The 11702-nt window shown below is 45.4% G+C and overlaps 4 protein-coding genes across 6 annotated transcripts; 3 read left to right on the top strand and 1 right to left on the bottom strand.

Annotated features, from left to right (window-relative positions):
- Positions 1–119: 119 nt before the first annotated feature.
- On the bottom strand, positions 120–4741 carry LOC118504349 (dual specificity protein phosphatase MPK-4). 2 transcript variants are annotated; one of them, XM_036038718.1, is made up of 3 exons: positions 3771–4741; positions 2999–3695; positions 2789–2929 (listed from the first exon to the last, which is right to left on the bottom strand). In XM_036038718.1, the coding sequence occupies exons 1-3, from the start codon at positions 4158–4160 to the stop codon at positions 2826–2828; spliced, it is 1191 nt and encodes a 396-aa protein (XP_035894611.1). In that variant the 5' UTR covers positions 4161–4741; the 3' UTR covers positions 2789–2825. The 2 variants fall into 2 exon arrangements, with proteins under 2 accessions (XP_035894610.1, XP_035894611.1); XM_036038717.1 differs by having other exon boundaries at positions 120–2929; positions 2999–4670.
- A 224-nt stretch (positions 4742–4965) lies between these two features.
- On the top strand, positions 4966–6091 carry LOC118504354 (calcyclin-binding protein). Its single transcript, XM_036038739.1, has 2 exons — positions 4966–5153; positions 5233–6091. The coding sequence occupies exons 1-2, from the start codon at positions 5130–5132 to the stop codon at positions 5899–5901; spliced, it is 693 nt and encodes a 230-aa protein (XP_035894632.1). The 5' UTR covers positions 4966–5129; the 3' UTR covers positions 5902–6091.
- A 37-nt stretch (positions 6092–6128) lies between these two features.
- Positions 6129–7208, top strand: LOC118504350. The gene is made up of 2 exons (XM_036038719.1): positions 6129–6612; positions 6685–7208. The coding sequence occupies exons 1-2, from the start codon at positions 6272–6274 to the stop codon at positions 7184–7186; spliced, it is 843 nt and encodes a 280-aa protein (XP_035894612.1). The 5' UTR covers positions 6129–6271; the 3' UTR covers positions 7187–7208.
- Positions 7209–7363: 155 nt separating this feature from the next.
- LOC118504347 (DNA repair protein complementing XP-C cells homolog) lies at positions 7364–11450 on the top strand. 2 transcript variants are annotated; one of them, XM_036038714.1, is made up of 3 exons: positions 7364–7708; positions 7782–9855; positions 9945–11450. In XM_036038714.1, the coding sequence occupies exons 1-3, from the start codon at positions 7521–7523 to the stop codon at positions 10866–10868; spliced, it is 3186 nt and encodes a 1061-aa protein (XP_035894607.1). In that variant the 5' UTR covers positions 7364–7520; the 3' UTR covers positions 10869–11450. The 2 variants fall into 2 exon arrangements, with proteins under 2 accessions (XP_035894607.1, XP_035894608.1); XM_036038715.1 differs by lacking the exon at positions 7364–7708 and having other exon boundaries at positions 8003–8191; positions 8260–9855.
- Positions 11451–11702: the final 252 nt, after the last annotated feature.

Below are 11702 nucleotides of genomic sequence, written 5' to 3'. Positions count from 1 at the left end.
AAGGTTTGCATTACGAACACTTTTAATGCTGTTTTTAGAAAAGTCGTTGAATTTGTTTGCTCGTTTTCTTTGTGTATTTTGGAAACTAACAAACCAAATAACACACTACTCCGTTTTCTGGTTTTTTATTCATTGAAACAGATTTTATTCGTTTGATTCCGCTTATGTGTTGTACAGTTGTATAATAATGGTTTTTCATTTGTTTTATAGTTTGATACTCTTCGCACTGCTACGATGGGACAGGCGGCATGTGTTGCAAAAAGAGTTACACTAATAATATTTGCCTCGGGTAATTGGTGGCAACGGCAAGACGCGACCACACGTCCACAAGAGCCAGTATGGCGAGCAGCCAGCAGTATGCAAATACAGTTTGATTATCTTGTGTTGTGTGCGGCACACTGACATTCCGGCACATGTGCCGCACTACGTCGACCTTACGGTTTGGTTTCCCTACCTTCAAAAGGGCCCATCAATATAAGTGTATACTTCTTTATGGTGTGTTCACCCGTATTTTCCTCTTTTAACGCTGTTAAGATTGTGCTGTGTTTTTGTTCGATTTAAATCCTTTTTTGGCTAAGGAGCAGAATAGGCACGCAAGTTGCATGTAACACACTCGCACACAAGCTTTCGTGGAAGTGCATAGTGGAATGAGAACATGACGAGATAGGACGAAACGATTTAATTTAAACTCACAGCAAGTTGTGTTCATAAACTGTGAAAAGCATTTTCATTTGGCGTAGTAAAATGTAGTTTTAGTAGTTGTATAATTTTCTACAAAGTTTGAGATAAATGAATAATAAACTTTTTTTTATTAAGTCACGTACATAAATTATTGTTATTAATGCTGAAAATTACTCTTTTATCTAGTATTTGTAGCTTTTAGCAAGCTTATGAACTATTTAGTAAAAATATACTTTAAAACAAAATAATTATTTTTTTTTAATATCAAAAATGATCGAATATGGATTAGTAATGATTAAAATTATAATTTAACTAATTAAAACCATTGAAAAAGTTGATAAAAACTGATAAAATGTCTAATGAAAATTTTAACAAACGTTCATTACAGCTTACAACAACTTTTAATATTTTTTTACTTAATTAACGGTTAATTTAAATATTACTTTTATGTCCTTAATACTCATGCACACATTTCACCGTGAACTTTCACACAACTTGTAAACAGTTGCGCCCCGTACAACTTGTGAGCCTATTCTGCTCCTTAGTCCTTTTTTTTGTCATTATGACTCGATCGATCGAAATATGCTAAGATTTTGTACCTTCTCTTCCTTTTATGCTGTATCATCAAATTTGGAAAACACAAAAACAATTAACGAAACACCCCGAATGGCTTACATACACCGGTGATTTTATCACTTCAGTATCTCGTTCATGAGGCATAAACCCGTTGCCATTCGTACGGGTGCAGTTAAGCCTAACCGTAAGAAATCATTCGCCAAACCCGTATGTCCGAAATCGGATAACCCTTGTCCCAATTGTTATCCCCAAACAACCTCTCTTTCTCTCTCCCAGCACACAATGTACACGAGGAGGCTTAACAAATATTAAGTTCCAGCTTACAGTATAAGAAGCTATTATCCTTTGCATTTTGATTTGATTTTCCTTGTTGGAATATTATGTGACACCATAATTTCCGTATTCCGTAAGCAGGGTAGCAAATTGTATAGATTATTGTATTATTATTTAAGTATTGCGCTGAGCACAATATACATGCTTGAATTATGCTGCTGCTGCTGCTGCTGCTGCTAGAGCCTGCTAATCACCGTCTTCCATCGAGTTTTGCTATTGTTTTTTTTTGTTTCTCTAAATTGTTGATTAAATACTGACCGCTACACATGTATTCCTTTATAGTTTATCCCGTATTGTGAGAGTTTAGACCGCTTAAACCTAACGTTACATTATTATCAAGATGCATCAAGAAAGTCATGTTGAGAGCGAGCAAATTTATACTAAAACCGTTCAAGCTCTTCTAGCCAACACCCTTCACCCAGATATCCCAACACTCTCTAGCCGACCGCGGGAAGACGCTTGACGGAGTCATGACATGATGCGGCTCGTTTCTGGAATATTTGGGTTGTAGGTAGGGTGTCGCTTATTTTTGTACCTTTGTGTAAGTAATAAAATTCCTAACAATCTTCATAATCAATGATAAGTATTATGCGTTAAACATCACAACCAAAATTAAGCTGCTAATTAAAGCGTTTTTACTACTACGACGGCTACGGAATCGATTGCGTTTCGGCCGTTTGCTCTACCACGTTGCATCGGAAAAATAACCATAGAAACAAAGAAGAATCATAGTGCATGCGATGTGCATGTTTCGCCTCCTTTGTCGATCACTCAAAGCAGAGAGGATGGCAAAGTTTCCTTCTACGTCAATGCCATTGTCACTCATCATCATCATCGGCACCATCATCATCATTTTTTTTCCATTTACCACCGTAGGGAGATGTGTTGGTAAATACGCCATCAATTGACCTATTTTTAGCGATTTTCAATCGATCAGTGAGCGGATGTTTTCCGGCAGCATCTTTTTTCAAGTACCATTATCCTTTTTAAACTACTACCACCAATATATTCACGGCTCATTTGAATCCTTTCTATGCCATGCACGGTAAAGTCCTAACGCTAGTCCTAACTCACGTTCACGTTCACATCATTTGAGGGCAACGCAACACAAAAAAGGGAAATCCAATAACGACGTATGGCAATAATTAATAACAAATGCCAATAAATACGAAATGAAGCGCATTCTTTTTCATCTACTCTTTGGTATCGTGTTGTAACGCGACAGAACTCACCTCTTACACCGTAACTTGCACATTTTGAACCACGGTGGAATATTCCGTTTTCGAAGGAACGAGATAAAATGCCGGATAAATTTCCGCACCGCATGGACACTTTGTGGCTGGAAGACGAGGCAAAAAGGGGAAGGAGTTGATAATGAATCATCGACAGTTAATCATGTCGAACTTACCCATCACCCAGTTAAAACTGCCCAGCTTCACGGTACACTTCGGACAGTACAGTCGGCCCTGCGTGTTGCGATAAATGTCCGTCATCCATGCAAGTGGCTCGATGAAAAATATTTTATTGCACATCGGTGTATCCTTCTCGGACGACCGGTTGCTATGTTCGCTGCTAATCGAACTGCGACGTACCTGTTCCGCCAGCTCGTTCATCCCACCACCACTGCTGGGCGATGATCCCGTTGCCACGGCAGTTTGAACGTGCGTTACGTGGTCGGCCACATTTTCACCATCCGCATTCATCTGGGGCTGTCCGTCGCACTCGGCTTCGTCGCTCGTTCCTTCCTCCTCGAGTGTGGCTTCCGGTTCGCGGCCAACCTTTGCCGGCGATTGAGCTAGCGTGGCTGACTTTGGTTTGTGCAGCAGCAAGTTGCTTCGGGAGGCAACGACACGGCGACATTTGCGGCACCGGTAGACGTACGGTTCGGGTGATTCCTGTGTCACGCCCGGATCCGTCTTCACCACGTCCATACACTCTGTGGGCAAACGTTTCGCTTTCCGCACGTTATCACCGGCCAATCGGAGGCGGAACAGCTTGTACCGTTCGTTGGTACGATCGATCCGGTACGCCATCCGGCCGTACAGTTTGAGCTGATTCACAAACCCGGGGTTGGGCATTACGAAGATCCGTTTTGCTTTCACACGCTGGAAAGCGGCCTCATAGTTGAGCCGATACTTTTGCATGACGTACGCGATAACAATCGTTGCGCTGCGACTTACCCCAAAGTAGCAGTGCACCAGCACGTGACGACCCTCGGCCAAACTGTCCGCAATGAAGCGATTGCTGTCCTCGAAGTGTCGTATCAGGTCCTCGCGCGGCACGTCCGCTGCCTGTATGTGGCGCACGCGAAGATTCGGATGGTCCGTTATATGCACCGGCAGTGGCACGGAATCGATCGACAGGATGCTCCGGATGGTGTGTTTCTCCAGCGTTCCCATGTCTGCTGCAGCGGATGCATTGCCCAACCACAGGCCCGGTTCGATCTCATCTAAACTTATCGGACCCGCGTTAAAGTCTTCGCGCGTTAGTACGGCGGTCGGTTCCGGTGCACGACGAACGCTGGTGGACACCACCTTCGTAACGACTGCGATACCTTCGTTCATGGACATGCTGTTCGTTTGACCTATCTTGACCAACTACGACTACGATTCGCACCCTTTGACGAATGTTTTACGACCGTGCCCCTGCCGAACCACACTGCTCTTGACAACAGGGTGCACTGTTTGCGAAAAAAGAACCTCCGTGGGGTGGGTGCCGTGGCAGAATGAAAAGGAAGCTCAATTTTCCACACGAACTGCGGCGGGAAACTAGCTAACCGCTCTATCACGAAACCCTACACTTTTTGCTGATCGCGCGCACGCTTACCAGATGGGGTTGAATGGTGCTTGAGAAATGAAGATGCGCTTGCTGTGGAAAGGCTTCCTTGCTGCTGAAACCGTTCGCCGTTACAGTGCCTTTTATCGCTGGCTCTTCAGTCGTAAATCCGGTTCCGGTGTGCAACGAGGTGCGAGAAAAAGGACCGTGCGTGCAAAGTTTGTTTTGTTTATTTCGGTGCGGGTGGGTCGGGCGGTCGTGGAAAATCGATGAACTCGACGGCGTGACGTTTGTTATCAGTGTTTCCCGCTTGTTTCTTTTGCAGAGTTTTCTTTGTGCTGCGATGACAGTTTCGACAGATGCATGGTGGGAGTTTCGATTGCCGGTGTGAAAAATAATGTAAAACAAATGTAATTTCTTATTGAATTCACAGCCCGATGGAGGATGATAAAGTTAGTAAACTAATTCATCATAATGAGTAATTGATGTACACTAACATGACAATAATTATTATTAATTTTCGAAATCGTTTCTAATATTAAAAAACAAGACCTAAGCGATGCATGGAGACCGACCACAGTGACGCCGGTGCTGGAAACTTCGCGAAACATCAAGAAGAAGCAGCATGCTGTCCGCTGTCAATACTTGCGTGTTTCTAGACAAACGAAAAGCGTGAAGCAGTTCAAAGCAAAAGAAATCCTCCTACTTATTGCTACTAACGCCCAAGAAGCCCTGTAGTATATCGAAAACTAGTTGACGCAAAGATGTCTCGCGAAGCGATCGAAAATGTAAGCAAAACAGTACGGTTGAACAAGCGCAAGTTTATATTGTATTCACCTCGTTTCGTGTCCTTTGTTCTTCCTACAGCTTACGCAGGACCTCGAGGAGATGCGAACACTAGCAGGGAGTGCCCAGCGCAGCCGAGTGCAACAGATGCTAGCGATCGACATTCGCAAGCTAGAAACGGACATCCAGCGTCAGCGGGATCTGTTGGCCGCGCAAGCCAGCAGCGAGCAGAGCATTTCACGGCCGGTGCAAACATCGGTGCCCGGCGATATCCGCCGGTATCAGGTGGAGCTGAAAGAGTACGCCTGGGATCAGAGTGACAAGTTTATCAAAATTTTCGTCACTGTCAACGGTGTCCAGCAAGTGCCAGAGGATAACGTTAATGTGGAGTTTACGGAAAACTCGTTCCAGTTGGTTATAAGCGATCTCAACAACAAGGACTACATTTTCGTCGTCAACAACCTGCTCAACCCGATCGATGCGGAGAAGAGCTATCGGCGCGTCAAGTCCGACATGGTGGCGATTTATTTGGCCAAGCAAACGCCGACCAAATGGGCCCATCTGACGCTAACGGCCAAACGGTTGCAGGACTTGAAGGATGAACGGCTCTCGGACGGCAAGAAAGCGACGGCTGACGATCCATTGATGAACATCATGCAGAAACTGTACGAATCCGGTGACCCGGAGACGAAGCGTATGATAAACAAGGCATGGCACGAGTCGCAGACGAAGCAGAAGGTATTGGAGTAAAGTACTGACATTGGGACGGGCGAGGCGATATGGATAAGCATTCGTTAGCAGCAAATGTAAGAATGAGCTGGACATAAAATAACATCCATTTCATAATGGCGATAAACTACTACACCCCCGGCCAACGAATAATATACTATATGTAAGTCGTATGTTGAAATAAAGTAACATTTACTTATTCCAAATTGCATCTAGACGGCTTCGGCTATACTGTGTGCGCGATGTAAAAAATAAATCCAATCAAAGTAAGCTGTAGGTTGGAAGCCGAATCTGGCAACGGCTTTAGATACTGTTTGGCTGTGTTCGGTGGCGAAAGCCAAGTTCAAATTTTCAGTGAGACAAAAGAGCTCCGTCCCAAATTATTGACAGCATGGAAAACGAAAGCCAACCGGAAGAGCCGCAAGAAGAGCAGCCAGTTGATTTTGAGCAGGGTGTTGAAGAGATAGACGAAGCCAACGTCTCGAAAGTGTCGGTACTTTCAAGCTCGTTTGAGCCGAAGCTATCGTCCATCCTAGAAGAGAATGATTCAGGAGTTCCGCTCGAATGGGAATTGCCCATTCCAACCCTTCGTCCACAGGCAGAGCGGTATGAAAAGTTGGCTCGCCCGAAGGTGCAACATTTAGAGGAAACGTTAGATCGATTTGAAAAGTGTAAGAAGGACGAAATGAATGAACGGATAATGCGAATCAAAATGAGATTACGTGAGTTGAGGTAAGCATTCGGGAGTGTTGAGTGTTGTTGGGTCTCTATGTTCTTCACCTAGAGCGCATCTCATTTTTCCAGAGGGCCAGAAAAGCGTTACAGCCATACGTTGCAAAATGAGCGAACCTCAGAGAAATTGTCGCGAAACTCGGAAGTTTTATACAAAAACCTACAACGCAACCTGCGAAAAGTGGCATTTGAAACGTTAGCTAAACAAATTTTCGATAAAATGCCCGAACTCATTGTAAAAATGCAACACACGCGTGGTCAAACATCAACACCGGAAATGACGGTTTTGCTAGATACACTGCAGACCACACTGCACCACTATCTAGGACAACCAACTAACGAGCACGAGGATCGCATTTTTAATCATCTCTGCTACGGTTTGGCAAAGTTTATTGAAAACATTGTTGAAAATGTGCATGCAAATCAGCAAGAGTGTGAGCGGGTTGCTGCGAAGGAAGAACTGTCTCCCAACGGGTCACCCGGTATCGGTAGGAATGTCTCCACACGGCAATATCCGGTAGCGGTTCAGCTAGCACGAAAGGCATACAAGGAGCGTCAAACGGTGGTTAAATAAAAAGACAGCGAGCTGATTATAATTCGTATCGTTTTTTTTAAAGAGTAAAATTTGAAAGTTTTCCTTGTAGAAGCTTTTGAACGGAATTGAATGAAAAACAGCAGCTCTGCTTATTATGGCAGTTTTATAGCAGCAGCTCTGAGAACTGTCAAAGCGCGCGAAGTGTTTTGTTTACATTCATCATCAAGTAGGGATTCTCGAAAGAAAGCAACGAACCGCGTCCAGTGGTAAACGGAATGTGAATTCGCAAAATGTTTTTTCATATATTTTACTGATGAGCCAGCTTTTTGTAAGACATTAATTAATTTTTCGTGCATGGCGTGTTTTAAACAAAATGGAATCAGAAACCCATTACGAAGCCGTTGACAATGAGATGGAGGATGATGAAGCATCGGAGGCATCGTCGGTGGGCGATTTTTCTGCCAGCGAAGATGAATGGCAACCGGCAAAGGATGGCCAGAGCAAAGGGGGTGAAACAAGTGCAAAACGAAAAGCAAAAGTTAAACCAACCATCAAACTCCCGTAAGTAAATCGAAGCTAAACCCTTGTTTCGTGTCACAACAATACGTAATTCGTTCGTTTATTTGCTCGTCAGTGTTCCTCCGGCCCGGGTATCACGACGGATTGCCGCAAAGAAAGGAATTATACTGCCAGACGAGTCAGACAATCCTGCACCGGAAACGGTGTCAGTTCCAGGTGCAAGCACCAGTGACGATGAATCGGAAGATGAGGATGTAAAGATGCCACCGAAAAAAGCAAAACGAAAACCGACCCGCACTGCTAAAGCCAAACCGAGGCGCAAGAAATCACCTGCCAGTGAGGAACCAATCAAACTGACCACCTTTACCGTGGAGGAGTTGTATCGTAAATATCGTCCCGATTTGGCACACCCCGAAAGACCCAGTACCTCGAAAGGACTAGTGACAGAACCTCCGAAAAAGCGAGTTAAACCGATGAATGCAACGAGTGAAGCGGAAGGAACGGGGAACGAATCGGAGAGCAGTGGTGATGACTACTTGGTAGATCCGAGTGAGCTGGATTTGAATTCGGACTTTTTTCGACCATCGAAACAGGAAACGGAACAGCGGCAAGCGGTGAACCTGTACTTCGACTGCAACGCTGGCGTGGAGCTTACCGATTCCGAGGAAGAGCCAGATACGGGTGATCAGATCGGCGGTGAGGCGAGCGCGACGCCAGAGCAAGCAGAAAACAGAAAGCTGGCCGAGGCAGAGTTGGGCAAAAAATTAATTCAACAAATTAACCAATCCAGTAAAGCGTACATGCAGATGGTCAGCCTGGCGGAAGCGGCTACCTCGCGGGTATCGCAGGACAGTAGTAACCCGGATGCAGGAACATCCAAACAGAAAGGCACATCTGAAGTCCAGCAGCTGGACGATATTGAACGACTGTTGGTAGCGGGAGAAAAGTTGCCCGTTCGTGGTGGAAAAGGTCTTGCCGCCGGCTTCGGTAGGAATGATTTTGTGAAGGTAGTGGCACCGAAGCAAGCCGAAAAGGCCGACGCTCCGAAGGAGATCGAAATTACGCTTAAACTTGCTCCGGACGCAAATGGTAAAACGACGTCATGCAAACGTACTTTTGACGTGCTGACTGCGCTGAAAAGATTTATGAATCGGGAGAAACGCAACAGCCAGATCAACGTCCATAAGGTTGCACTGCTCTGCTGGATCGGTCACGGTACATACGTGAACAACGAGCTCCGGAAACCTTCGTTGATGCGTTTCGCGCAAAAGAAACTGTTGCCCGGTGTAATGGGTCAGACCAGCAAGGCAAGCCGTCCGAATGGATTGACCAACCTGCGGTACTTTCAGGAATTGACACGCTACTACAGACGCACCATCACCCTGAAGGACGATACGATGTTTTACCGCCAGCGGCAACATCCGGCGCTCGGAAAGTTTCTCATATTCGCGATTGCCAAAAAGGTCACCTACTGCCGACGCGATTACATTCTGCTGTTTGTGCTAATGCTCCGAATACTGGGCGTTCATGTGCGGCTTGTCATCTCACCCCCTGTTCCACCCAAGCAAATTCCATCCGATCAGCTGTACCGGATGAACCCAAAGACCGCACAGGAGCAAGCGATGGAAAGGAAACTGTTGCAAGATTTCCGCCTGGCACCGCAGGACAGTATGGTTTACGTGGCCAAACAGAAGCTTCGAGCCTTGATTGCAAAGCAAAAGGAGACAGCACAAAAGGGCAAAGGTAAGAAGCGTGCCGCTGCCGGATTCTCCATACCGCAGTTGGATGGGGGTGCCGACGATGATCCGGTTGTGTCGCAGGAAAAGAGAAAAAAGTTGAAGCTTATGGCGGGATCATTTTTAAGGAAGGAAAACAATCGTAAGACCACGGCCGTGCCGACAGCAACGGATACGGATCGAAGCGAAGCGGACGATCGGTCGGTCCCGGATGAGGTGCAGCAAAGAAGGGAGCGCATATTGGCCGCGTATCGCGCGCGGGCAGCAAAGCTTGCGAGTAAAAAAGAGCAAGAAGCAAACGCTCGGCGTAAGGCGGACAGTGGGAAGAAGGCGAAGAAGGCTAACGGGAAGATGGGAGTGGATTACTGGGTGGAGGTGTTCTGTGAGCACGAAGACAAATGGATCACAATCGATGTTTTGCACGGGGATGTGTATAAGCTGGAGGACATTGTGGTGGGTAGCAATTGGAGCCACAACCGGCAAATTAGTTTGATATTGTTATCCTTTTGATACTAATTTGATGTTTTTGCCTCCCGCAATAGAAACAAGCAACGCAACCGATCTCTTACGTGCTGGCGTGGAATAACGATGGAACGATTAAGGACGTATCGCCGCGGTACATTTCCCGGCTTGGAAGCAAGAAGAGCAAGTTGCGCGTGGAAGATGCATGGCTAGAAAAAGCGTTACGCCCGTACCGTGGCAAGCGGACTAAGCGTGATCTTATCGAGGACATGAAGTTTGATCGATTGCTCAACAAACGGCCCTTTCCGGAGCAGATTGGCGAGTACAAATCTCATCCCAAGTACGCAATCGAACGGTATCTGTTGCGAAATGAAGCCATTTATCCGCCAGATGCTCCCGTGCTCGGTTACATACGCGAGGAACCGATCTACTTTCGCGACTGTGTGCACACACTTCATTCGCGTGAATCCTGGTTGCGCCGGGCTAAAACTGTACGCATGCACGAAGAGCCGTATAAAGTGGTTAAAGCGAAAGCGAAGTACGACCGGTTCACCGGTGCTGCCATTACCGGACAAACGTTGGAGCTATTCGGTGAATGGCAGGTGCAAGACTACGAACCACCGGTAGCAAAGGATGGGCTAGTGCCGAGAAGTGCGTACGGTAATGTGGATCTGTTTCAACCGTGCATGCTGCCAAAGGGTACGGTTCATCTGCAGCTGCCCGGGCTGAATCGTATCTGCCGTCGGTTGCGGATCGATTGTGCACAAGCCATTACCGGGTTTGAGTACCGGGCCGGAGGATGCCAGGCTGTGTACGATGGGTTCGTCGTGTGTGAGGAGTTCCGTGATCGGGTGCTGGACGAGTGGTACCGGGAGCAGGTGGAGCTGCAGGAGAAAGAGGACGAACGGCGCCGGAAACGTATTTACGGGAACTGGCGACGGTTGATAACGGGGTTGTGCATACGGAAGAAGCTGAAAGATCGGTACAATTTTGATAACATGTAAGGTGTAATGGTAAGGTGTAATGTAAGGTGATAACATGTAAGGTGTAAAAATCCGCAATCCGTTTTCTCGCTATACGTTCGCCTCAGAATAGTACATTTGTTTTCGGTTGTATTTATTTTCGTTTTCCAAGGATTTGAAACTTGCGCAGTGTTGAGTTAGGAAAATGAAATATTTCATTTTCATTTCATTTCATAAGGACAAGGTGTGCAAGATTGTTTTTCTTGCATGCAAGTGATGTCAATGAACCGTTACAAAATAGCGAAGGGATGAGTAACTGTAATGACTGACGAATGCGTATCTCTAAGCAATACAACAATTGGTCTCCCTGGTGATTAATGGTTACTTGGTCCTTGCTCTTCGTATTCGGTGAACCTAGGCTTGACAGAGCCGTCCTTTTTCGTCTGGCCGTATGCATTATGCATATATATATTTCGTTGGAATTGCATTGCACTGTCCATAAAAATTACCTTAAGATAATATGATTTACTTCCATCGGCAAAATTAAATGTATTATCAAGTACATGCCGTTGAAAACTAATCCGTTAAGCAATACGGCCCAGTCCGTTCCTTTTGAAATGGTAATAAAAAGTAATAATTCAAAAATGACTAAAATATCACCCATTTGATAGTAATAATAAAAGAAATAGAATAAAAATAATAATTATTTAAAGATTACCTAGGTATCTCCATTTGTATTGCAGAACGACCGTATGTTTGTCTAAGTGCACTAAGAACATATTATATATATTTTTAAGGGTCACTTTCTTATTAAGCGTCTGTAACCTTTCATCAATCAATAGTATTGGTTATCACTTCAGAACGGGCTGGATTGGA

The sequence above is a fragment of the Anopheles stephensi genome, chromosome 2 (genome assembly GCF_013141755.1).
Source record: "Anopheles stephensi strain Indian chromosome 2, UCI_ANSTEP_V1.0, whole genome shotgun sequence".
In the NCBI taxonomy this organism is placed as follows: Eukaryota; Metazoa; Arthropoda; class Insecta; order Diptera; family Culicidae; genus Anopheles; species Anopheles stephensi.
This window is presented reverse-complemented; position numbering and strand designations above follow the sequence as displayed.